The 26,518-nt window shown below is 41.1% G+C and overlaps 1 protein-coding gene across 1 annotated transcript in view; it reads right to left on the bottom strand.

Moving 5' to 3' along the window:
* Positions 1-258: 258 nt before the first annotated feature.
* MAP1A (microtubule associated protein 1A) overlaps positions 259-26,518 on the bottom strand; it is a 176,947-nt gene continuing 150,687 nt past the window's right edge. Inside the window, 24 exon segments of the mRNA XM_033920780.1 lie at positions 259-5,704; positions 7,054-7,277; positions 11,321-11,357; positions 11,360-11,605; positions 11,607-11,722; positions 11,725-11,753; positions 11,755-11,806; positions 11,809-11,938; positions 11,940-12,061; positions 12,064-12,742; positions 12,745-13,164; positions 13,467-13,838; positions 13,936-14,153; positions 14,750-14,930; positions 15,225-15,463; positions 16,194-18,040; positions 18,084-18,355; positions 18,357-18,597; positions 18,647-18,806; positions 18,809-18,965; positions 18,967-19,530; positions 19,532-19,574; positions 19,576-20,492; positions 24,038-24,178. Of these exon segments, the coding sequence (XP_033776671.1) occupies positions 5,549-5,704; positions 7,054-7,277; positions 11,321-11,357; positions 11,360-11,605; positions 11,607-11,722; positions 11,725-11,753; positions 11,755-11,806; positions 11,809-11,938; positions 11,940-12,061; positions 12,064-12,742; positions 12,745-13,164; positions 13,467-13,838; positions 13,936-14,153; positions 14,750-14,930; positions 15,225-15,463; positions 16,194-18,040; positions 18,084-18,355; positions 18,357-18,597; positions 18,647-18,806; positions 18,809-18,965; positions 18,967-19,530; positions 19,532-19,574; positions 19,576-20,492; positions 24,038-24,178 (7,563 nt within the window). The 3' untranslated portion in view covers positions 259-5,548.

Here is a 26,518-nt window from a genome sequence, read left to right as displayed (position 1 = left end):
CTTCACACAGTAGTACTCCTGGCATTATTATCAGACAGCAGAATCAAAATCTGGGAATCAAATGCAACTCTTTCACCTGGCAACATATCACAGAGTTGCCTCCGCTGAAGGGGGTCATTTACTAGTGCATGCTAAGGACCCAGGGGCCTGTTTTATTCCTATCAGCCCCACTGCTATTAGCTTTGCTAACCATTAGTAAATCGCCCCTTAAAACATTTAGGTCAGAACACATAGAGATTCTAAAAAGTGGAAGAATTCTGGCTTCCCATTACTTATGTAGCTTTATTGTTAATATTTTTAGGCAGTTTCCTTCTTCTTACAGTAATTCAAGAATTATAGAATATTGCACATTGAGATGGAGAAAGAATGTTGTTGGTTGTTTTTTTTAAAAAACCCTTTAAGAACCAAAATTAATAGTAACATGGTACTGAAAAGTATAAAGAAAAGTTCAAACATTAAAAGTTCTGTCCCTGGTTATAGAACATCCAGCACAGAGAGAAGCTAATGTAATGTGTCATTTCAATACAAATAAGACATTCAGCTTTTTATATATGTTTTAAAATAGGTTTGGTTTGGTTTTTTTTTTATTTGCATCTATTACATACAGGAGTATAACTTATTACAGTCCACATGCAGAAACAAGCAGAAACTGATCTGAAATTTTTCCCTATATGTTATCTATATTTTCAATTTCATGATAAGTTATGCGTTTAGACTGTCCCCTTTGTGCATGTGTGACATTACATACAGCCCAGCAACATTTCAGATCCCCCCACTCCTCCTTCACAAAAAAAGTGTGCAGAATGGGTTTCAAGGATTAATAAGCTGAGCTATTTTCCTGGCCTTCGTGAAGGGGATGGGGGTGCTATAGCATGGACTGAAGCCTGCTTTTAGAAACTGACAGGACACATCTTGCTATCATTTACCACTCTTGGCAGTATAGTGTTATTGTTAAGAATAATTTCACAGCTTCTTAAAAATAATTAGGAGCAGTTTGGATATCAGACCATTTGATGCATAACATTTCTCAGTGCTGGATGAAAACCTCGCCATTTCACATGGCAGAATTCTGTGAGTGACATGGTCTTTTTCATTTTCAGCTTTGTCGTTTAAAGACACGCTCGCCCTTGGGTACATTTGTACTCAGTGCACTTGCTTTTCTACCTAGATACGCCTCTGAGCAAACGGCCTGAGTAGAGGATGCGTATCTCTTTATGCACTGACTTCCAGACACCTGCAGTGGATTCTCACCCAACCACATTACAGCAAGTAAGCCGGGCTGTTAGACCACATGGAACAAAAACCAAATAGTCCAACATAAGAGCAAATTAGAGATAAGGAACATTGGAAATTTCCAGAAGAGATGCATAGGATGGGCAGTCGTTTGCAATGCACAGGAATCATCAACAATGCTTCATTTGTCATTGACAAAAGAAAATAAGCAGAAAACAATGACTTTTTTGGGGGCTTGTCAGTAAGGTGCACCCTTCTTTGCATGCACAAATCACTAGGATACATATGTGTGCATGCACTGCAAATACGGTGTGCGGTATTTGCTATCTGCAAATACGACATTGGCCCAGCAACCAAAATGAAGACTAATCAGAGCCAACCAATGCTGCAAGCAACACAGGAAACAAAAAGTTTGGGCTGCCCATCCCAGTCAACTAGAATTTGAGAGGCAAATACGCATTTGCTCCATTCGAGCTTAATTCTGCAAAATTCAGGAGGCATGTTAAACGGGGGATAATTTTTTAGTTTTTGCAAACTTCCACTAAGATACTTTTAAAGATGGGCAGCTGCGGTTGACCTTATATATTTTTTTGCAACTGGAAATCGAAAGGCGAAGCCAGCAGAGCGTTAACCTTCCTCCTTCCTGCTACTTGGACTTGGCATAAGCACAAGGGTGACAGGAGAAAAGGAAAAGGTTACCGTGAGCCAGTGAATTCTGCGGCCCAGAGCTGTCATTGATACTTTTCGGCAATTTAGATAACCAAATAGTCTTCTTTATTTTATGCCCTCCCCAATTTTGAAGAATTGAGCCCTTTCTTCATTTGCTACGGCAGCAAAGTCGTTGCGCCAAAACCAAAGCCCACGGGGAGCTGCAAAATCAATTACAATAGACCAGAAGAGACTTTAGGGGGCTTTTACTAAGGCGGGCTAGCCATCTTAGCGCCCTCTAAATGCTAACGCATCCATAGAATCTAATGGGCGCGTAAGCATTTAATGCGCACTAACATTTTGCGTGTGGTAAATCGGTGGGCCCACCTTAGTACAAGACCCCCTTTGTCTTGGAACAGTCCAACTCTTGACATTACACATTGAAAACAACAATACACAGGAACCTCTGCCCATGACTTTCCCGTTACTTTGGGGACTTTCTTCGACTATAAGACGGTCCCACCCCCCCTTCCACCCCCTCTTCTATTCCGTTATCCAAACCAGCTGAACATATTCCACAGCCTACGTTTTTTTAACCTACAAATCCCTGTCGCTGAGGAATGCAGGTAGCAGAGCTTCTGGATATGAAAACAGAGACTTTGTTCATTGCTCAAAGGGTTTTCTTTTTCTAACACAGAATCTAATACAATGTGCAGATCTAAAATACTTATTAAATGAAAATGGAATAACAGAAAACAGCACTTAATGTTAAACCTTATAAATTATATTAGCGTCACAGAAAATAGAGCTTAACTTTGTAATAGTGGAAAAAAAAAATAAATATATAAATTAGACTCACAAATAGAGAATGACACGGTGAGAAAATTCATCACCGTTCCCGTCCCCGCCGATAACCGTGGGAAAGCATTCCGTGCCGTTCTTTAGTATCCATCTCAAACTCAGTCCTTCTACACCAGCGTTCTTCAATTCAAGGCTTGAGGGCCAGTGGCTGGGCCCATTCAGACTCTGATTCTTCCCTCTCTCCTTAAAGAATGACATGGAGACGGTTCCCCGCGGTTATCCACGGGGACGGGAACGGTGATGAATTTTCTCACCGTGTCATTCTCTACTCACAAACACACACAAAACCCCCCACTGACATACAAACTCCATTTGTTTCGCATTCTAACAATATGTTTTTCTAAGGCATTATTTCCCCTACACCACTGACCGAGCTGCAGCAGCTTTCAGCTCTCTGGTACGACAACCAGATCGACTGAAACAATGGGGATAAGCTAATGAGGAACTTTACCCTGTAATTCAGTGTCCCCCCCCAACCCCCTTTTACAAAACCGCAATAGCGGTTTTGAGCGCAGGCCGGTACGCTGAATGCTCTGCACTGCTCCCGACACCCATAGGAACTCTATAGCGTCAGGATCAGTGCAGAGCATTCAGAGCGCAGGCCTGCGCTAAAAACTGCTATTGCGGTTTTGTAACAGGGGAGGGGGTGTTTGTGGTTAATCTTAGGCTTTAGTTTCATTTATACAACGGCCATATCACCTGTCTCTCTCCCAATAATTTCTCAACAGCTGGTTCTAGAGTCCTTTTTCCAAAGGATCAAAGGAAAACTCACTGGTGGCTTCGTACCTTAATTCAAACGTAGCTCATATTCTCATAATAATTTCATCTATGACCCTTGGCACAACGCCATCAATACAACAGCTTCAAAGAAATGGGCAAAATCAGTTTACAAAGTCCATGTTCAGAGCCTGGCATGCCACTTTCGCTATTCAACTAGGAAAGGCAGGTTAACATGTCCTTAAGACTCCCCCATTTCCATAATACCACATTTCACGTTTCCATTCTAATATCAGGGGTCTCCAAAGTCCCTCCTCGAAGGCCGAATCCAGTCAGGTTTTCCCCAATGAATATGCATGAGATCTATGTGCGTGTACTGCTTTCAATGCATATTCATTGGGGAAATCCCAAAAACCTGACTGGATTCGGCCCTTGAGGAGGAACTTTGGAGACCCCTGCTTTAAATTTTTCCTCTGCTTTGCATTCCTCATTAAATATTTGATAATAGCATTTCTAGAGAAGGTATGGTATATTAAAATGTGCATACAGTATATGAGGTTTTTTCTTTTATCATAAATGTTGGTATATTTATATCTCAGGGACTACATAAGCAATATGAACACTTGAATTCATTCTGAATGTAAATATTTTCCAGAATGTCCAGTGGTATTTTTACTACCACAGATTGTGCCACTGATACCAGCGTCACTTTTATGCCACACATTGTGCCACGATTTCCAGTGTCAATTGCACTATCACCAACTGGGCAACGGTTTCTAGCACCACCGTGTCACTGCTTTCATTGTGTCACTTTCACTACCACTGCTTTGCTTTCGTCCTTCCACCTTCTGCAAATTTCAGCATTCGATCGGCTTATTTGAAGAATCAGAGTTCTGTTTCACGGCTCTGACTCGACTCCTAATGCAAAGGAAAGGCTCTCTGGGTGTAAACCTACTCCTCGTTCAAGAGTGATCTTCATTTCTTCAGTGTGGCACTACTGTCTGCATCGGGAGAGTACAGTTCAGAGCTCCACAAAACTATGGCGTCTCCTTCATGGATATAACTGGGGTACATGTACCCCCTCAACCCATAAAAAAAATCCTTAGCTCCACCAATCTTTGCAAAATTGTAAAGGGTACCTTTTCTTGAATGGGGCAGACTGTAGAATCTTCCAGCTTCAACGATGTTGTAATTTTGCTGCTTGGAAAGTCTAGTGAAAGTGATCAACCCATCAGTGTCTTAAATACCTTCTCAAATGACCATTAAACTCAATGTTAGCGCTCTGCAAATGCAGAGCTCATATTAACAGTCTGCTAATCCAAATGCACAGCATGTATCTCCATCCAGTCTACCTGATTTTTGGGACACCCCAGTCATGAAGAAAAGAATAAACGGGTATCTCTGGGATTTAGAGTGTAGCCCTCTGTAAAGTGTCCTGGTCAGACTCAGTCTGACTTCAGCTCTCTGTTAAGAAGGCCAAATATTTGAAACTCACGCTGAGCACAACAGAGTTAATTGTTGCATTCAAGCCTCCCTCTAAAGATGGTATTGTTTAGAAATGACAATCAACCCCTTCCTATGTTTTTATTACCGGTTTTTCGCCTGTTTTGGATTGGGATCGTATCATACCATCCTCTCTCTGCCCACTCCACTTTAATCTTCATGCTGGTAGTCGTTACCATCAGCTACATTCCAAAGGCCAGTATACTGCATGCACAGTTTGAAAGAAGAATTTAATATTTATAAAACTGAAAGTGTAATCGGGGGGAGGAAAAGGAAGAGTCCAACGTTATTAGTAATACTAGCTACACAAAAGATGCTCGAGAGAGAGAGAGAAAAAATAAAATAACCGTTTATCAAACTCCTGTTGTGCCTTTGCATAGCCCCCGACCAGCAGAGTTCAGAAGCATCGTAGCCTCTTCTCCATAGGCATCCACTACCATCCAACAAGTTCCTGATGGGTGGGGATCCCATTGTTAGTAGAGAGACCTAGACTATGACAGAACCGTCTTAGAGCTGCTGGGAGCTACATGATAATGAAAAAAAAAAATCACTGTCAATGGATGGAAATGAACCGCGGCTAGGCAGCTTAGAATTCAATTTTGCATGCTGGGAAGGATTCGTCCTGCATCACGACCGTGCTGCTACTCGCTAGTACCATGATGTTCAGCTCCTGCTGTTTCTCATGGGTTTGCTGGTACCATTCTCGGGTTACCTCTGTGTCATGAGTCGGGATCAATGTCACCTGAAAAGGACAAGGAGAAAGGCATGCAAACAATCTCGGTTATTGTGCAATAATATATTTTTGGACCCCTAGTTTCTTCCTGCTCTTTTCAGTTCCCCAAATCAAGGCTGGGATCTGGCATCCCCGAGTCTTTATTCATAGCTACTTGGGACTTTTCCTCTGATTTTGACCCCTCTCCTCTTACTTTTGGTCACTGCAGTGCAGTTCCCATATAAGAGCTATTCTATAATGCTTACATCTTACCACTAGTTGCCGCTAATGCATAATGACAATGACCAGAGCTGCCAAGTTACCAGTTCCAGGACGGAGACATATATTGTAAGTACATGAGCATCGCTCTACTGAGACAGACCCAAAGGTCATCAAGTCCAGTATCCTGTTTCCAACACTGGCCCTACTTAGCAGGATCCCAAAACAGCAGAATCCCTATTGCTTATCCCACAAAAAAAGCAGTGGCTTTCACAAATCCACCTTAAAAATGGTTTATGGATTTTTCTTCCAGCAACTTGCTCAAACACTTTTTTAAAGCCTGCTATACTAACTACCTCTACTAAGTTCTCTGGCAATGAATTCCAGAACTTAATTATATGTTGCGTTCTACTTCAATGTATGCCCCTTAGTCCTTATACATTTGGAAGAGCAAAGAATTCACTTCTACTGTACATGTTCCACTCCATCATATCTTCCCTCAGTTGTTTTTGTGTTTTGATTTTTTTTTTGCCCATCCTAGTTTTGACCTTACATTCTGTAGTAGGGAGGTACTTCTTGTCCTTGATTCCACTTATTGAAAATAATGCATCATGAAAGGGTTGTTAGACTTCCAAGACTGGCCTAACATTGCCCTCCTAGAACTAGCTACCTTGACAGCTCTGCTGTCATGCTCTCCCTACCCTACAGTACCTCTATCATCCCAGGGAGCAAGTGTCCAGATCAATGTTCCTTCTAAGCCATATGGGATTCCTCTAACCACATTGCTGCCAGTGGTGGTGGTGATGGTGGGGGATGTCCTGCAGAACTTGTCTGTCTCTTGCAATTGGAAATATGATATTCAAAAAGTAGCCCAAATGGCGGGAATGTAAGGGGAGAACTCCTGCATGGCTTAGAGGGAAGATTGGTCCAGGCCAAAATTAGATCTTTTGACATGGTAGTACATAGCATTGCCACCGAATCACTGGGTCAGAAAGAGTGACTTAAACCTTAACAATTATGATCAAAGTAATTGCTTTTGAAGTCTAAGGAGAGTGTCTATCTTGAAAACGATGAATTACTTCAAATAATGAACCTCTGCCAGTATATGACCTCATTTTGTGCTCCACTTCTCAGCCATTCTGTAAAGGAAGCGAGTTTACCTGAAGGTTTTCTCCCCACTGGGATTTTCCTTCCAGAAGAGCATCCAGCACTGTCCGACTTGGTTCTCCATTGCCTGGATCGTTGCCACTCACGACATAGTATGAAGCACGAACTCTCTTAAAGAACTCCAGGTCCACATTCTTTCCGCTGCAGTGGTTGGGGATGTAAGCAAGATCCACGTAAACAGGAGGTCCTGGAGGAACTGTTTTGGAACCACTAGAGACTTTTAAATCGAAGATAAATCACACTGTATTAATACTTTTATCCAACAAAAGAATCGTTACTATTACAACTACTACTAATCATTTCTATAACGCTACTAGAAATATGCAACACTGTACATCAAAACACAGAGGAAACAGTCCCTGCTCAAAAGAGCTTACAATCTAGTCAAGACAGACAAACTGGACAAGAAGGTGCATCAATACACTGTGCTCAGATGATGGAATTACAGAGGGAACGATAAGTCAGATATTGGTGCTTAGAAGTGGGATGGAGTTTGGAATTGAAAGCAGTTTCAAAGAAGTGGGCTTTTGAGTCTGGATTTGAATACTGCCAGAGACGGAGCTTGACGTACCGGGTCAGGCAATCTGTTCCAGGCATATGGTGCAGCAAGACAGAAGGAACCAAATCTGGAGTTGTCTGTAGAGGATAAGGGTACAGATAAGAGACTTATCCGATGAGTGGAGTGCCGGGGGGGGGGGGGGGGGAAGAGGAGGGAGGAGGAAGGAGGAGGGGGGTGTGGAATGGACAGATGAAAGAGGAGAGAATTTGAGGAACCGCAGAGCAAATACACTTGTAGCTCAGTAAATTGCTCTGGAATGGTAAAAGTCAGAAGCTATGAGGTCATCCCAGCTCAGCAAAAAAATGTTTGAATACTTTTACTACTAAAAACAGGATAACTGAGAGAGCCAGAGGAATGCCATAGTATAGAGAGGGTAATGCAAGACCAGTTCATATAATAGGACAATATTGCATTCTGAACAGATCACTGTGTTAATTTCTGCAGACAAAGGATACAGACAGCCAGTCCAGAAAATGACTAACAAAGGGGTGCACAGATAAGAAGGAAGAGTAAAGGGGAAAGAAGGGTCGCAATGATCTTTTGCATCTGATTATACTTTGCTTCCTCTTCAACCTATGGAGACTGCACAGTGGTGCTGAAAATCCATAGACAGGGGACTAGACATACAGCTGTGGCTACTAAAGGTCTAAGGGCTAGATTCACTAAGCAAACCAATTGTGTACCGATCGATTTGCGAGCCCTTTGCGACCCCGATTTTCCCTCCGACCCGATTCACTAACCTGTGTCCCGATCATCCTCCAATCCGCACATGCAAATGAGGGGGAACGGCTTTCAAAAATGTAGACAGGAAGCAATTCTGTAACCCGGCAGGAAGGGGCGGCTGGAAGCCATGGCCGAGTGAGGAGGCGGTGTCTGTTTAAGATGATGATTTTGCCTGTGGTTTGCTACTAAATGGGTATGTTGCCAGTGTTTTTTCAGGGGTCCTTTTACAAGAAATTAAATAATATTCTTACTAAATTTATTTGGCTGGGTAAAGCTGTGAGAATTGCTTTAGTATCTTTATAAAAAAACAATTGTGGCCTTTATAATGCGTCAGGGTATGCATTAGATCCTCCCCAAGCTCATGGAAAATCTTTCAGACTTGTTATGGTTGGAATGGCAACTCCTGTCTCCATTGAGATTGTGTCTCATTTTAAGTATCAAGTTGCCTACGACAACAGAAATTTTATTAGATACTTGGCAGACATTAAAATTTATTAATAATTTAACACCTATTCCGATTCATAAATCCACCTGTCAGTCCATTTGGCTGAACTCCAAGATTCAAATTGGTGGGTTTAAGATCCTCTGGAAGCATTGGATGCAGGCGGGCATACGTACTCTGGATGATGTAGTATCAGAGGGAAAGCTGCTTGACTTTTCACGACTGCAACAAACATTTGGTTTTGCTAAGTCTTAAAATTATAAGTGGTTGCAGTTGAAGCAAGCCATTCAGAAGGGGGTTCCCTGATTGGCAAAATCTTAAAAATCAGTATAGTTTGCCGGTTCCATGCTTCCAGACAGATTTCCTACGGCATCAGGCTGCCCAGTGGTACAAATTAATATCTGAATAAGAAACCAATCAGAAAATAATATTAAATATTGAAATAAGGCCAGTACTGGGCAGACTTGCACGGTATGTGTCTGTATATGGCCGTTTGGTGGAGGATGGGCTGGGGAGGACTTCAATGGCTGGGAGGGTGTAGATGGGCTGGAGTAAGTCTTAACAGAGATTTCGGCAGTTGGAACCCAAGCACAGTACCGGGTAAAGCTTTGGATTCTTGCCCAGAAATAGCGAAGAAGAAAAAATTTAAAAAAAATTTAAATTGAATCAGGTTGGGCAGACTGGGTCTTTATCTGCCGTCATCTACTATGTTACTATGGTCTTTGTGACATTTGGAGCATTGAGATAAAGCAGCAGATTTCTGTGTCTCAATGGCCACGAATTTGGACTTGGAGGATGAGACATAAGGCATTTGCATCTATGAGACAAACATGGCTTTTCTTGTTACATAGATCTTTTTGGACTCCTATTCATTTACAGAAATTATATAGTTCTAAGTCTAATAGATGCTGGCACTGTCATCTCGATGTAGAGACACTGGATCATCTACTGATACTTAAGTTTTGGAGATCCATTTGGGGTCAAGTGAATAAAATATTAGAAAATTCAGTGGCATTGACGTACGATACCGTGCTATTTGGCACGTTAATGAGGGCTAAAAGCCCAATATCTTCCCATAATAATAAACCTCTTTATCATACAACTTATTTTGAAGAACTGGAAAAACTGGGACCGGTTAAACTATAATTTCTGGTCGGAATCTTTATGCCACATTTTTAAAATGGGACATTACAGGAAATTTAAGGATGTTTCGGAGCCATTGACAAAATTCTACACAGCTCAATGCGGATCACAAGTACAAGAAGTAAGAATAGCCAGGACAATTACAGCTGGATTCTGGATACGGTGCCGCTGTCGGTGGCCACCTAAAGGCGTAGCCACCGATTTCGTTCAATCATGTGACGGCACCGTATACAGAATCGCACCTCAAAGCAAGATAGGCACCAGAAATGTGGCAGGGTTTTCCGGGCCTACATTTCTGTCGCCTATCTATGCTGTAAATCTTGCCTACATGGGCACTTTCCGGCATTAGGCATTGGAAATACTTTTAACTTAATTATGGTTAAGTGCAATTGTTGGATATATAGAAGGGGGGATGATACATGTATTTGTTATGAAATATAATTTGAGTGAATTTAAGTGCTGTTAAAGTATAAAATGTCTGTATAATATGTTGCACTTATTTTAAGTTTTAAAAATAAATAAAGATATTTAAAATATATATATTTAAGAGGGCCTGGCAAGATGCGCCGATGAACTATTAAAGTCATAAAATTTGAAGGTACGTGTTGAAATTGGTCAAGAATACATAATAATTACAGTCCAGAAACAGTCTGTCACTGAGTTAGCGGAGGCAATGTGTTTAGTTATTAATTGTATGTTACTATCAGGAATTGTGAGAAAGTGTCTTAATGGGATGGGTAAAAGTCTTTTTTTCAGTTGTATATCTTTCTCTGACTACACCATCAGGGCCGGCTCAACCTATGGACCAGGTGAGGCGCTGGCACAGGGCGTCAGTAATAAAAGGTGCCAAAATCCCATTCTGACATCTGTTCCTCCAGAAGTGTGAAGGTATGCTGGACTGGATTCTGGTACCCTTTATCATTTGTGTCCTAAGCCAGTGCCTCAACTAGTACATCAGAAGAAGGAGACTTGAGAGATAGGAGTAGATACCAGAATCACAGGATGGGGGGAGGGGGGAAGGAGAGAGAGACCCCTATTATGGAGTGGGGGAGGCACCGATGCAAAAGTTGGTTCATGGTACCAACAGTCCCTTGAATTGGCCCTGTATACCATATCGTATAATAACTGAACAGGAAAGCCAGGAATTGGCACATAAAACATGCCACTACTTTGTATGGGAGACGGTGTCCAATCACCTTTATTGTATCTCAAGTCTTGAGATACAATAAAGGTGAATGGACACCAGAGTCCTGCTTCACTGTTTGTTCTTTCTTCCATTTTTTGGAAAGTTGTCATTTCCTGTTTCTCTAAGAGCTACTTGTGTGGATCATAGAATGGATGCTTCTTAACAGAAGATCTACTCAGACATGAGAATTATCACATCACCTCTTACCTGGATGTGTTTTGATGCCATTAGTTAGAGTTTTGCCAGGTTGCTGTGGCTGCTTCGAGAGATCTCATCCTTCTCCTCACCTCGAGAAGGCTGTACTAATGGACTCCGTGGTTTGGACAGTTTCTGCGCTACATCCTTTTCTTTTTTCATTGATGTGCCTTTTGGTGACTTTCTCTGATGTATCTTTGTCAGCTGCTTTGTAGATATTGGGGAATGTTTACCTTTAGGATCTGTTCTCCTAGCAGGTGAAGATGATTTGGGTCTATTCAAGGGCTTCCTCATCCCATTTGCTGATTTTCTTTTAGCTCTTTTTTAGTAACTTTTTCAGTTTTACCTTATATATCTGATCATGTATTAGGCATCTCAGATCCACCATGCAAACATCTGGGTGAGGGGAATGAGATGAGGATCCAGAATTGGCATAGGTTGAGGTCATGCCCTGACCTTGAGCCACCAGATGGGAACCACTCATGGCTTTGTCCACAGAAGGAAATCTGCATCTTCTTCAGAGTCCATTGCGGCATCAGCTGTTATAGAGGGACATTCATTCTGTCTCAGGAGGGGACATCTGAGTCTGAATTGGGAGGTACCAGAGGTCGACTTACAGATAGTTGAAGGATGTCTCCTCAACCTTTTTTGCTTTAGAAACATGCCGCCTAGGGGCTTGATGGACCACTCCTTTCACTGAAGGGTGACCTTCATCCTGTGAGAAATCACTGTCCTCTGATAGATCATGTGGCTAGGGTTGATAAAAGATGGAGATAGCTCCCCCTTCCTATGTTTATAGTCACATGAAGAATACTTTTGTTCATAGTTGCGGGTGGCTCCTAAACACGGCTCAATTTCATGTGAGGCATCTCCATGATCTTCATTTCTTCCTCCTTTCTGTGTATCTGGAATAAAAGGTTGGAATGTATGTTCAGGAGACATTAGTGTGGAAGGACGATCTTGTTTTTCAGTGTCTTTTCCAAAATATGAAGAAACGCTCAGGTCAAAATCTGGCAAAGTCTTCTTCACAAATTCTCCTTCCAGAGTACCAAAAGCCTCCTTTTGTGAATGCTGCATGCTTTGAAAGACCTGTGAACCTGTGCTTACTTCTGTAGGACCATTTGCCGTAGCTGCTTCTTCCTGATGAGGGGGAGGAAATGATGTCAGGATATCGGGCAGTGCTGCCCCTCCCGGTAGCTTTTCAGTGAACTGTGACTGGTGCTCCAGGCTGACTGCACACATTTGCTCTTTTGTTTCAGTAGCTAGTGACACAACTGATTCTCTTTGGCACTCAATTCTGCATGGTAGGGTACTGTCATCCATATCATATGTGCAGCTAGATTCACAGTCTTCAGCAGAGATAGGATCCTCAGATTCAGTTGGATATTTGTTGACAGAATCAGCTGGAATTAGTGGAGACCACATCCCACAGGTTTCCTAAGAGTTGGTTCTGCTGCCACATGAGATGAAAGCATTTGTGAATAGAAACTTTCTGTTGTACTCTGCCTCACTGGTGTGGTAGCTTCAGGTGACACTTCTCCTGAAAATGTGGCCTCCTGGTGTGAAGTCTTTGTCTCTGAGCTTTTGGAAACCTTCTGATCTTCCTCATACAGGCTTAGGGGTGAAAATCTGCTAAATGAAGACTCTAAGCTGGTAACATTTTCAGAAACCTCTAAATACTCATCCTTTTCTCTTTTATGAGACGATGGAGAGCCAAAAATATCTGAGACAACAGACTTCTCCCCTGTGAAGGCCCAGGACGCAGCCTGGCACATTGGGGATTCCTCTTGCCAGAACACAGCAGACTGCCTGGGTTTCTCACTGTGCTTTGCAAATCCATAAAGGTAAATCACTTCCTAAATCAGCTTGTTCCGAGTGCCTTTCTTGTTCTTCGGTACCAGAGATTTAAAACAATAATCTTTGTTTTGCTTGCCCAATACTGGTTCATCTCCCTGATTCTGTTTTTCCTCAGCTGTTTTGAGCTGATAATTCCTGAGAACATCTTTCAGCATAATTACTATCTTGGCCTAAACAACCATCTGCATCAAAAGGAATCCCTTCCCTTTTCCGATACATGCTACATAATGATAGCCCAGGGTATCAAATTCTGCATCTTTTTCTTCTTCTGGTTCTTGTGCAGGAAACGTTGACATTGTACGGCTAGATTCTTGATGTTTGGCTGTGAGAACAAATTCTGATACTCCTGTCCTTTCCACCTCTGAGATATCTGCATATAGGTTCCTTCCACAAGGTTTTCTATAGCCCCATAAGAAGTGGTGGATTTGAATTCTTTTTCAGATTTCTCATTTGCATCCCTTTTCTGTTCCGAGTCACTGGCACTTTCTTCTTCTTGCTCTGCCTTCTCATAGTAAAGATCTTTGGCTTGTGGTTCCTTTGGTGATACAGGTTTGAGATGTTCACTTGCTGAAAAACTGCTTTTATCCTTATAGGCTGCTTCGACATAAGAATCCAGTGTCCTTTGCTCAGCATGATCTGCAGTGTCCCCTTTGTACTGAATGCTCCTTGCTGTCTGGAGAGATGATTCCTGTGATACTGAGATAACCCCTTCTTTTGCAGTTGGTACAGTCAACTCACTCAGGCTCCCCTTCCATTTCCTCATAACCTACAGTAGTGTGATCCTCTTCCTTATCTGCAGGAGATGAATATTTTGCATGGACATCTGTATAATCGAAAGCTGCCGATTCTCCTTTGTCTTTGGGGGAAGCTGGCGATGAGAGTTCTTTTTCAGTGCAAGTGTGCAGACACGATTCTTCTTCTTTTGCAGAGATATGATAGAGCAACTCCTTCTGAGTTACCTGCGCCTTTTCTGTCTTAGAAGTCTCACCTGACATTCCAAACGAAGCTCCTGACTTTTCTCCATTCAAGGTAACTTGGACCGTGTGAGTCTGTTTCTTTTACAATGGGGCTCAGATGTGTAGCTCTAGAAACAACCACCTTTTCATAATGTCAGCATATTGAAATGTTTTTTCGTGTGGGTAAGGTGTCGGCTCTCTTTCTTCAACTTTGGGCTCACTTATCTCTGTCTCGGGTGAATATAATTCAAAAATGATTTGAAGGTTTCTTAGAGCAGACCTCCCTAGGAAAGTTTAGCTCTTTGAAAGAGTCTCTCTCCTCTTGTTTGATTAGTATTTCTTCTTTATCATCGTGGTAATACTCATTAACAGGGGAGTGTATACTTTGTTTTGATAAAGCATCACTATCCTTTAAAGAAGAGTCAACATATTTATGTGGACTTGTTGAGTAAAGATAAGGATATTCTGCCCCATGCTCTTCATCTTTTTTTAAATCACTCTTAGCCTTTCCAACTAGAGATTTGCATCAGCACCCTTTGTGTGCAATGTTTCATCAGTTTCCCATTCTTCAGTTTCCATGTGCTGGTTTTGGAAATCAGCATCTCTCCTTCTTGTAAAGAATGTTTACTTTGGCTTATTGAGATTAGGGATTTCTGGTTGAGAGATGCCATATCTTGCTCTTGGACTTCAGTTTCTTCTACTGCTGGTGGAGGCAACACTAGTGAAGCTTCTTCCAATGATTTGGCATACATATATGGGATTGCTTTCTCCGTATCTTGCAATCTCCTACATGAATTTTCTGATGATACCTGAAAAAATGGAGGAAATGATGGGGGTCTCAGATGTGAACTTTTCTATTGTACACGCTTCTAATGAAAGGTCTACAGAGTCTTTTTAATGCAAATGCTTTTGTAGTTGTTGGTGACTTGAAATGAATATCTGCATCTTCTAGAGTTGGCTTAGTGTTATTATCCCAGAGAGTATCTTCTATGTAAGTAGAAGATTTTGCTTTTTCAAGGGGTTTTCCCCTCTTGAAAAATAAGAACATTCTGATTCACCTAGTTTGTTTTCTAACATATTCAGGAGCAGAATCCTTCAGACACATCAGACCCCTCATCTTCTCTGAAGTAGACAGAAGATTTATTTTCATAATCTTGCACTTCATCCAAGAAGGTGCTTTCTCCTGCCTCTGTGTACCTCATTTTATGTTCTTCGTCTGTCACTTTCTCCAACTCTTTCTCCATCCGCTCTCCAGTAAACCACACTCTTTTTTCAGATGTTAGCTCTTTAAAATAAATGGCTTCCGTGTGTGTTGGTTTTTCATCTTGTACAGCTTTCTCTTCTGTGGAGTATATCCACATTACATTTTCTAGAGAAGGTTCTTTAGCCAAAATCTCAGATAGTTTTCTTGAAAAGGGATCTTTTCTTTGGACAGTTTGTGATAGAGCATCTGGAGAAATTTCTGTGGGAGAAATGTTTGGTGAATTATTTTTCCTTATCAAGACCATGTTCTCTAGAAATGAAAAGGATTTTGTTTCCACGGGCTGCTTTTTTCATTCTTCCGCTAAAGCTTGTTCTCTGAAATGAAATGATTTATTATCTTCTGGGTATATTTCTTGTGCAGACATTTTTAGAGGTGTTGATGTTTCCATACTGATAGCTCTCTCAGTAATACAGGTTGTATCATGTGGAAAACAGCTCTTTACTCGAAACCTGTGGGGATATTTCTTCTTTTGTCTTTGATTCTGCTGAAGAAATTTCTTCAAACTGGAATCTGCGAAGACAAATCATCTGTAGTTAACATTTTTGCCATGAAGGAAGTGTTGACACATCTCCTGATAAGATTTCTTTAGAATAGCTTTCTGGAGATATTTTATCTTCTGCTGGGATATGTCCTGTCAAAGAAAACGATTTGGTGTCTTCTAAAGAAAATTCTTTATGGGAAACTCCTGAAGATATTTCATCTTGAACTAGACTCTGTTCTCTGTCATACAGATATGTGCTGGCGTCTGGAGAGATCTCTCCAGTGGAAATGAATTTCCCTGAATATGTGGTCTTTCCTAAATACTAACTGTATTCATTGGGTGAATGTAAATCTCTTAAGGAGGTTTCTGGAATTTCTGTTGCTTTTTCATCCTCATCTGAGTTCAGCTCTCCGACAGGTAGTGATGTCATGTCTTCTCCAGTGACAACTGATTCTCTTGGATATGTGTCTTCATCTTGAATCTGAAGCTTCTCAGTTTTTAAGGGAAAAATGGGACCATAATCTGAAGAGAAAGGGACTTCTATGGAGCTTTCTAATGATTTCCTGATTTGTTCTGGGCTCTGTTCTTTAAGGTGTGGTGACTCTATATCTTCTGAAAGAACTTCTATAGTGGAAGCCAACCCTTTAGAGCATATGATTTCTTTAGACTGTAATGTCTGAGTCTCTTTAAAATAATTCTCCTTTTCAGTCTCAGGAGACCATTCATGGTAAAGAATGGGCTTCTCGTAATGGTCATCCATATGAGCTGCCAGTATTGTTTCTTGATCAATGAATGTCGAATCTTCAGTAAAGGTGGCTAGATAATGATTTTCATCATCTTTAGGTAAGAACTCCTCAGAAAATGGCAAATTGTCTTCTATGACAGGCTTCTCCTTCATAATAATAGGAGATGCCCCTTCTGTCTGAGATATATGATCAGATGAATATATTTTCATTTCATCTTCAAGCACTTTAGTAACAGCGGTTGTTCGTATATCATCTCCTTTTGCAAATATATCTGTCTTTTCAAACATCTCTGCATGCAAAGTGGTAGAATTATCCTCTATAGGAGATTGATGGAAAGGGGTATGGCCAGCACTCGTAGGACCAGACTGTGTTGGAGAGGCCATCTTAACAGTGCTATCATCAGGACTTATGCATCTTTCCTCAGATTCTCCCAAGCTTGTATCTGCCTGAGACAACATTTTTTCTTCACTAGATAACTGAACAGTAGCAGTTATTTCTATGGAAGCTTCATTTGCAATAGCAATTGGTACACTGGATTGAGAGAACAGGGAGTTATAATGTTCTTTTTCAGGCACTTCAAAATTTGGAGTTTCCTCCTCTTCTTCTTCCTCTTCTTCTTCTTCCTCTTCTTCATGGTCCATCTTATGAATGTTGACTGTACTTACTCTCTCTACTAATGGTTGGAAGTCTTCAGAAGGTGGAGACTTATAGTATTTGTCTTCTTCTAATGATGAAGTAGGAGACATTGTGCCAGCAGAGGGCAGATACTCTATACCTTGAGTTGCTTCAGTTCGAGATGAAGGAATACTGTTTATTGTGTCTAACAGCAAAGAGCTCTTTCCAGTTTCCTCTGTTTTTGGAGCAGTGATGGAAGCAAGAGATTGATCCTCTGCAACAGATGTTGCAAAAGAAGAAAGCTTGTCGCATTCAGTAATAGATGTGGCAGAGGAAATATGCTCCTCTTCAGCCAAGGGGGCAGCAACGATATTTGTGGGATACGCAACAATTTCAGGTTCTTGGTCAACATAGTCCTTATCAACCTTCTCAGAAGCTGGAATAGCCTGAATACCATGGATAGATTCAAACGATCCTGGCTGATCAGGCACAGAAATATCATAACTACCAACATCATACTTTAAGTGGGGAATCCGTTCTTCCTGTTCATCATGTATTTCTTCATCTGATATGGTTTGTTCAGTCTCTGAATAGCCAGGAATGGTTTCATCTTGTATATATGACACGTGCTCTGTTGTTGTTCCTGATGCCACAGGTACATCACTCATGTACATTGATTCCTTGGCAATTTCTTTTTCATATAACTTTTCTTTACCATCATTTTCCTCTGCCTCTTCTGCAGAAACGCCAAACTCATAAATATCTCTTGATTTTACTTTGCAGGTATATGCTCTATCTTCTTCTTTGTAGATTGATATATTTCCTTAGTTTGGTTTGTCCTCTTCTTTTTTCTATATCAATATTTTCTAAATTTACCTTTTCTGTTACAGCTCTCTTTTCTCTATTAATTTCTTCCTTCTCCTTCCTACCCTCAATTAATTCTGTATATTTCTCTACTTCGTGTTCCTTCTGTTTTCTGTCAAGTGCAACATTTTCCTTCTCTTTCTCTTCCTTTGGAAGTTCTTCCTTGATGTCAAAAGTCTGTGGTTTCCAAGTGGGTGATGCCATCATGTCTTTTTTGTCTGTGGTTTCTATATCATGATATTGTGATATTTTTTTCAATTTGTTCCTCCTTCTCAACTTTTTCCTCTAATTCTCCTATCTCAAGAGGTTCCTCCATAGCTGTCCCCTCATCTTCAAATTTCTCATTTAGTTCTGTAGACTCCTTTGTTTCATGAATTACCTTCTCTTCATATGGTGACTCTCCTTCTACATCAGTGGTAGTAATTCCCTCATCTGGAGACTCAAGGGGAACTTTATTTTCAATTATTTTTCCTGCTAATATTATATCATCATCAAATTGTTTTTTGGTTCATCATTATATCGGAAAATTTCATATCTACAGATTGTGGTTCCTTCATGCCAAGTTCGTCTGCTTCCCTGCTGGTTATATCCTGAACAACCTTCAGCTCCAAGTCCTCCTCCTGCTGCTGCTTCAGTTCTTCAAAGTCTTTGGTGAGATCCTCAGGTGAAGACATAACTGACCTCTGTACTACCATAATCAGTCAAAATGGGCTGTTTCTCTATAGATACCTCTTGACCAAGAACTGTTTTTCTGCTGAGCCAATGTTTCCACTTCAGCTTTGGGTTTGATTTTTTCTATTCGTGGTTTACCTGACATTTTTGCTTTGTGTAAAGTTTTTCTTACTTCTGGTGTAAAGGGTCTCAGATCTGGTTTTGAGATTTATTTTCAGTTCTGGTTTTACTTCTTTCTTTTTTTCTTCTCTCTTTACATCTCTTTTCTCTTCTTTTTTCATGTCATCCTTTTTAATGTCTTTTTTATCTTTTTTCATTTCTTTCTTTTCCTTGTCCCTTTTCTCCTCTAATTTAGACACTTTATCTTTGAGGTGTTTTTTTCCTGATTTTTCTTTCATAAGTTTTCTCTTTTCTGCCCTCATTGCATCACTTGATTCTGTATTTATCTTTTCTACTTTAACAGGTTTCTCTGTGATTCTTTCAGTAGGTTCTTTTATCTTTTTATCAACTCTGGACTCTTTTACTGGCTCCATTTTGATCTCCTTAGTCATTTCTTCAGAAACGTCTTCTTTTTTCCCTGGCTTCCCTGAAACTAGCTTGGGAGATTTGAGACTTTCTTTACTGTCCTGTCCTCTGTCTAATTTTTTGTCCTGTCTCAGAATAGAAGGAGGCATGCCAGATGATACTTCTTTTTGGGTAGCTATTGGATACCGCAGAAAATCTAAATGCTTCAGTTTCTCAAGACCTTCCAAAATTTTATTTTGTGGTTGCATTCCCTGGGAATAAAACTCGCACAATTTTTCTGAAGGACTGCTGGAACCCATACCACCAAAGCTGTAATAGATGTGAGATAGGGAACTGAAATCTCTCCCTCCTTGCCATTTGCCAAAATAATACCAGTCTTTGCTTTGCTGTTACCAGCCCATTTCTGCATTAGAAACTGCATTTCTTTACTGTCTTTCACAGGGTTTAAGATATACATGTCCAGCCTCCCAACCCCCATTTTGTGAAACAAAGTGATAGGTTCAATGGTATTGCTAACCACCCTATAAAGAGGTTCTGACTTAATGCCAAGTTTATTCAGGTACTGTAATGTCAGGCAAGCCTCTTCAATGCTTCTTTTCACCTTCATGGTGGATTCTGGCACCTTGAGTCTTTCAGGGACATTAAAGAAGACTACACCAAGCTCTGGAGAGATAAGATTTTTCATCCAGTCACTGTACGTCGTGGAACCTTGAGATTGTTCCTCATCTTGCTCGGCAATTTTTCTCTGAAGAAGCCCATTGATCCCGGGTAGATTATCTGCACCAATGTGTGTAAGGAGTACAGAATCAATTCTGTCCAAATGCCTAACCAACTTCCAGAAGCAGGACTTCCTCTCAGAACCTCCATCTACCAGGATATTAAATCCATTGACTGCAAAAAGAGCAGAGTCTCCCCTCCCACCAGGGAATATGTAACAACAAGGCTTGGATAACTTCAAAAATCCACCAGATGTTGGAGGCTCCAGAAGATCAAAGGGAGATGGCACATCTATTGTCTCGGAAACATACTCTACAAACTCAGAGACCCCATCCATCTTAGGCAAGACCGGGTCGGGGTTGAGTTTGAAGCTAATTATATCCTGAAAACTGGACTGTCCGAGGTTGCTCCAATCACCTTCGCCCAAACAGGTAACAGTGAAAGAAGCCTTGGTTTCTGGATCAGTATTGCTCAGCAACTGGCAAACCTGCCAAAAAAAAAAAACCAGACAAAGAAAAGAAATTACATTCAGTAAGAAAAGAGAAACATTGCAACTCTTTTTTTCAGTTAAATAATTTTTATTGAATGATTTCCATGAACAACATTACTAACCTCATAAAATACAAGCTATAGCCAGATCCCCATATGAACATTGCAATATATAAATAAATTATATGTTCTTTAATCAGCAGGTCCTGAAAAACTATAAAAAAAATTCAACCAGAGTTAACCCCCACCCCCACCCCCACCCTTTATAGAATACTGGCATAGTGCAATGGTGTCCAAAGTTAGGTGCATATCGGCACAGTTCTAAAACTTGGTGCCCGCTTATGCCCCTCCTATGGCTATGTCCACTTTTGGGTTGTGTCTAGGGAAACTTTAGGCACCAAATTAAGGGGAAAAGTGTGCAGGAGATCCGCCCACAGCTTCAATCAGACACCAAAACCCCCCCTCCCCCTTTTTACTAAGCCATGGTACTGGTTTCTGCCATGGCCCAGAACGCTAAATGCCCCAATGCTTATAGAATTCCTATCAACGTCAGAGCACTTTCTACCACGGCTTAGTAAAAGAGGGCCTTTACGTGCTAAGCTAACCAGGCACCGGTCTAAATACTGGCCAGTGCCCAATTAACATACAGGTGAGCAAACCTGGATATTCAATGCTAGAAGCCGTGATGCCCCGGCATTGAATATGCAGGTTATCTCAGCCTATACCGAGGTTCAAAAAAAGAATTTAAAAATCCTGATAAAATGTCTAATTGCCATACTGTGACTGGGTAGACAAGTTTGATGAGTACTAGGATTTAAGAAGAGTTTAACTTTCACATGCAATAATATAAAATTATTTTAAAAAGTCGCTTACCCCCCTTTTTGCAAAACTGTAGTGTGTTTTTTAGTGCCGGTTGCGGCGATAACAGCTCCGACACTCATGGGCACTGTTGCGGCCGGTTTTGTAAAAAGTGTATGTGTGTATGGGGGGGGGGGTGGAGAGGGGATTAGGATCATAACAACATAAGAGTTACTCTACTGGTCAGACTAAAGATCCAGCTAGTCTAATATCCTGTTTTTAGAGAATGACATGGGGACAAATTTTTCCCCATCTCCACGGGAACTCATTTTCCCGTCCCAGCGACTTCTTTTCCTGTCCCTGCCCCATTCCTGCAAGCTCTGTCTTCATCTGCACAAGCCTCAAACACTTTAAAATCATAAGTGTTCGAGGCTTGTGCGGTTAAAGCAGAGCTTAGAGGAATGGGGCATGGATAGGGACAGTGACAAAACTCGCAGGGGATGGGGAAAAATCTGTCCACCACTCTAGAAATCAAAATGTAGTACAAGTGAGCTAAGTATAGGACAATCAAGCCCTTGTGACATCACTGATGAGGTTGGCTCTCAGGCATTGGTGGAATGAGGCATTATGACATCACAATACCAGCTCTGGTTATCGGGAGGCTGAAACTTTTCACACTAATTATTTATTCAGTTTTCTATACTGTTCTCCCAAGTAGAGAATGACATGGGGATAAATTTTTCCCTGTCCCGGGGGGAACTCATTTTCCAATCCATCTCTACAAGTTCTTTTCCTGTCCTTGCCCCATTCCTGCAAGCTCTATCGTCATCTCCACAAGTCTCAAACATTTTAAAATCATAAGTGTCCAAGCCTTGTGCAGTTAAGGCAGAGCTTACAGGAATGGGACAGGGACAGGAACAAAACTCATGGGGACAGGGAATTAAGTGTGGATGGGGATGGTGAAAAATTCAGGATGTCTGGTACGGTACAGTACTTGGAGATACCACCTAGGAAAGAGACTTGGGAGTACTGGTCGAGGAGTCGATGAAGCTGTCCGCACAATGTGCTGCGGCGGTGAAAAGAGCAAACAGAATGCTAGGAACGATTAAGAAGGGGATCACAAATGGATCGGAGAAGGTTATCATGCCGCTGTACCAGGCATGGTACGTCCTCACCTGTAATACTGTGACAAGCACTGGTCGCCGTACATGAAGGACACAGTACTACTCGAAAGAGTCCAGAGAAGAGCGACTAAAATGGTTAAGGGGCTTGAGGAGTTGGCGTACAGTGAGAGATTAGAGAAACTGGGCCACCTCTCCCTTTAAAAGAGGAGACTGAGAGGGGACATGATCGAATCCGAATAGACTTAGTAGATAAAGACAGGTTGTTCACTCTCTCCAAGGTAGAGAGAACGAGAGGGCACTCTCTAAAGTTAAAAGGGGATAGATTCCGTACAAACGAAAGGAAGCTCTTCTTCACCCAGAGAGTGGTAGAAAACTGGAACGCTCTTCCGGAGGCTGTTATAGGGGAAAACACCCTCCAGGGATTCAAGACAAACTTAGACAGGTTCCTGCTGAACCAGAACGTACGCAGGTAGGGCTAGTCTCAGTTAGGGCATTGGTCTTTGACCTAGGGGCTGCCGCGTGAGCGGACTGCCGGGCACGATGGACCACTGGTCTGATCCAGCAGCAGCAATTCTTATGCCTACATTTTTTTTAAAAACCGATTATACTCATGCTTGAATGGCGCCTTGCACTTAAGTTATAACATAACATAACTTTAGTCTTCTATACCGCCACAGTTAGACAATTTCTAGGGGGTTTACACCGAAGAGAGCTGGACAATCAGCGAAGTACAAAATACAAATAGCAAAAGTACAACATATTCCTTAAGAATAGTCAGAGTAGAATTATTGTTATTAATATAACTTCTATTTAGGAAATGAATTTATCAAACAATACAGTCTTAATTTCTTTCCGAAATGCGCCGTAAGACAGCCCGGCTCCACTGATGTAATTACCCAACCAGGACTGCCGCTTAACTTGCTTGAAACATAAAAGTTAGGTGCTGGTAGAGCACCGTTTATAGAAAATGGGCCAATGCCTTTAAATTATTACCCAATCTGTGTTCCAAATACCCCCATCTTTAGTCATATACTGCACAGGTGGTTGCAGAGTCAGGGAATTGTTTCTGATGGAATTATCACAGAGAAAAGGCAATAAAGGATATGGACTCTTGCTTCGATTCCAAATGCAAAACCTTGCATAAAATGTTAAATATAGTGCATTAAAAGGCATTAGTGTGCTTAACCCTTATATATTGTTAGTTGGTTAGAGCAGTGTTATTTTGCATGCTAAGTAAAAATGGTCTTTAATTGTAGAAAATAGTTTTATTATATGTACGTAGACCAAACGAGGGAAACCTCCAGCTTTTTGTCACATAGGTGTCTCACTGGAGAGTTGCAGTTAGGTTTGCCCAGATTTATCCAACAGGGTTGTTCTTTTCCAGGTTTATTCCATTACATGCAGGGCGTTCTCATTTCTCAACTGCAACTCCGGGCATGCAAAACCCGGATCATCCCTGCTGAGTGGATCTGGAGCTCCCTGCTAAAACCTGCAAAGCACTGAGCCCTGAGCTCTGACTTCACATACAAGAGCAGAGAATTAAGGTCAGGATCTTCTTTCCGCTCAATGCTACCTTATGCTAAGACCTTCAAGTTTCATCTTTTGACCATGCAATACTAACCTCTGGATCTGTAAAAATTTCAGCAAAGTTTTGATAAGTGAAGGACCCTGATTGCAGGATCAAGTGTCCTTCCTGGTCTGAACTCTGGCCACTTAGGATCAGGAGCTTGTTGGCAGATGGATTTGATATGAGAGAACGTATCTGCAGATAACAAATAAAGCAGCATCATATACTGTTAGCATGAAAAAGGATGGTGAGAGAAATTTTCATTTATGAAATTCATGAATCACTTTTCTGTATGCCTATATATCTATAAATAAATAGGTAAAATCAAAAATCAACAACAACAAAAAAAGATAAAACATCACAACAGTATTTAAGACCCCCCTATTATCAAGCTGCGTTAAGAGTTTTTTTTTATCACCGTCTGCTGCGGTAAAAGATCTGACACTCATAGGAATTCTATGAGCGTCGGAGCTTTTCCCGCAGCGGCCAGTGATAAAAAAAACCTTAACGCAGCAGGATAAAAGGGGGTCTAAATAAGCAATAAGAAAAAGTAAAATGTAAACAAAGCACCAAAAATGTTAGTAGCCTGTCTAAATAACCAGGCCTTACAAAATTTAAGATTTTACAAAAGGGAAGCCATCAGAGAAAAAGACATTCCTTGTTATTGTTAGGCATGCTTCTGAGAAATACCAGGAGGCGGCATTTTGGAATGCAGGCTGGTGCCAAGCAGGGCCAAGTGGATATTGCCCCTAGACTATCAAGGACTTCTCCAGGATACACCTTGGAGGGGATGGGACTACAGAGGTGAGGGGTTGAGAAGGCAGGGACAGCCTTCTATTTTCTTAGGAGGTGGGGGATCATGGGAAAAAGGGTTACTTTGAGTATTGAGGGAAGGGGGTTTGGACTGGATGAGAGGTCACCTGAACTGGCTATTCTGGGTTTTTTTAAATGTAAATCCCAGCCAATATTCAGCTTGGACATGCATAAGTTCTGATGGCTAATACCACTGAATTAGCCTCAGATATTTATTGTATTGCATGGATATGCTCAGTACTGAATATCCAAGGCTAAATTGGCCTGCTGACTGCCAAGGACCGAATATCGCCCAGATTATTTCTATGGCATTGATTGGTACTTATTGTCTCTCTTTTGACTAGTATCTATCTACTCAGTCATCCATTTTTAATAGTGTGTGAAAACTGTAAGGCTGTTTACAAGGAGGTGCTGGAAAGTTCTCAGCCCAGCCAGGAAGAGAATGACGTGGATCTGATTCAATCAATGATCCAAAACAATGTTAAAACATAGAACTTCATTTCTGCAAATTGGCACTTAACGAAACAAGATAGCACTTTTCAGCTACATTTGAAAAATCTGTCCCTGTCTACTTTCTCTATGCCTTTCAGGATCTTGAAGGTTTCTACCATGTCTCCCCTAAGTCTCCGCTTCTCCAGGGAGAACAGTCCTAACTGTTTCAATCTGTCAGTATATGAGAGATTTTCCATACCCTTTATCAGCTTAGTTGCTCTTCTCTTATTTTGTTAAGTGTCAATTTGCAGAAATGCTTTGACTGTTTCCAATCATTGATTGAATCATATCCACATGATTCTCTTCTTGGCTGGGCTGAGAACTTTTCAGCACCTCTACATAGAGCTATTCTGCATGCTGTTTTAGATTCTTTAATTTATAATTTTTCAATTTGTATTTTGTACATTTTATCTTTTCATTTCTTTTTTATTATGTAAGTTTTGGGGGGCTGCATTTTGGTTAAAATTTGTATTTGCAATTAAAGGTATGCCACTTTTTTCCCTACACTGTACCTCCTTGTGGCTCTGGCCAACAGAGGGTTAAGTGGCTTGCCCAGCGTCACAAGGAGCTGCAATGAGGGAAAAAAAAATATCACACACCTTTAATTGCACGATTAATCATAATTACAATTTCAATCAAAATGCAGCCCTTCTTTTAGATATTATTTCTGTTTTGGCTGCTGTCTCCACACAGATGTTTGCGAGAGAACTGCCTCTTCCTTTGCTTCCTGTTTGACCTTGGACTTCTGCCAAAGTAGCTTAAACTGACATCTGTACCCAGTTGGGAGCCAATATAGATCTCTAAGGATAGAAATGGTTTATTTAGCATTTGCTCACCTAAAAATACATTACATTACATTAGTGATTTCTATTCTGCCTTTACCTTGCGGTTCAAGGAGGATTACATAAGAATTGTTATGATATTAAGAAGTACTTAAGGAATAGTTTGAACATTTTCTAATTTGCTAAGGAGTAGTTGGTAATGCAGGAAGAGTTCAGAACATTGTTGGTTGTGTTATATTGGTTTTACATATTTTTTGAAGAGTCGGGGTTTTGTTTTTTTTGAAGGTTTTGTAGTCTGTGGTCGAAGTCAGCAGATTGGTGAGTTGTCGGTCCAGGTTCGCTGCTCTGGTTGTCAAACATTTTTCTTCGTTTGACATTTTTGGTTGGCGGATGTGTGAATATTGTGTGGGTTCTCCTGTGTTTGTTTGAGGTGGAATGAGTTAGTCGA

This window comes from Geotrypetes seraphini, chromosome 14 (genome assembly GCF_902459505.1).
Source record: "Geotrypetes seraphini chromosome 14, aGeoSer1.1, whole genome shotgun sequence".
Taxonomy (NCBI): domain Eukaryota; kingdom Metazoa; phylum Chordata; class Amphibia; order Gymnophiona; family Dermophiidae; genus Geotrypetes; species Geotrypetes seraphini.
Note: the sequence above shows the minus strand (reverse complement) of the source record. Positions and strands in the feature narration are given on the sequence as shown.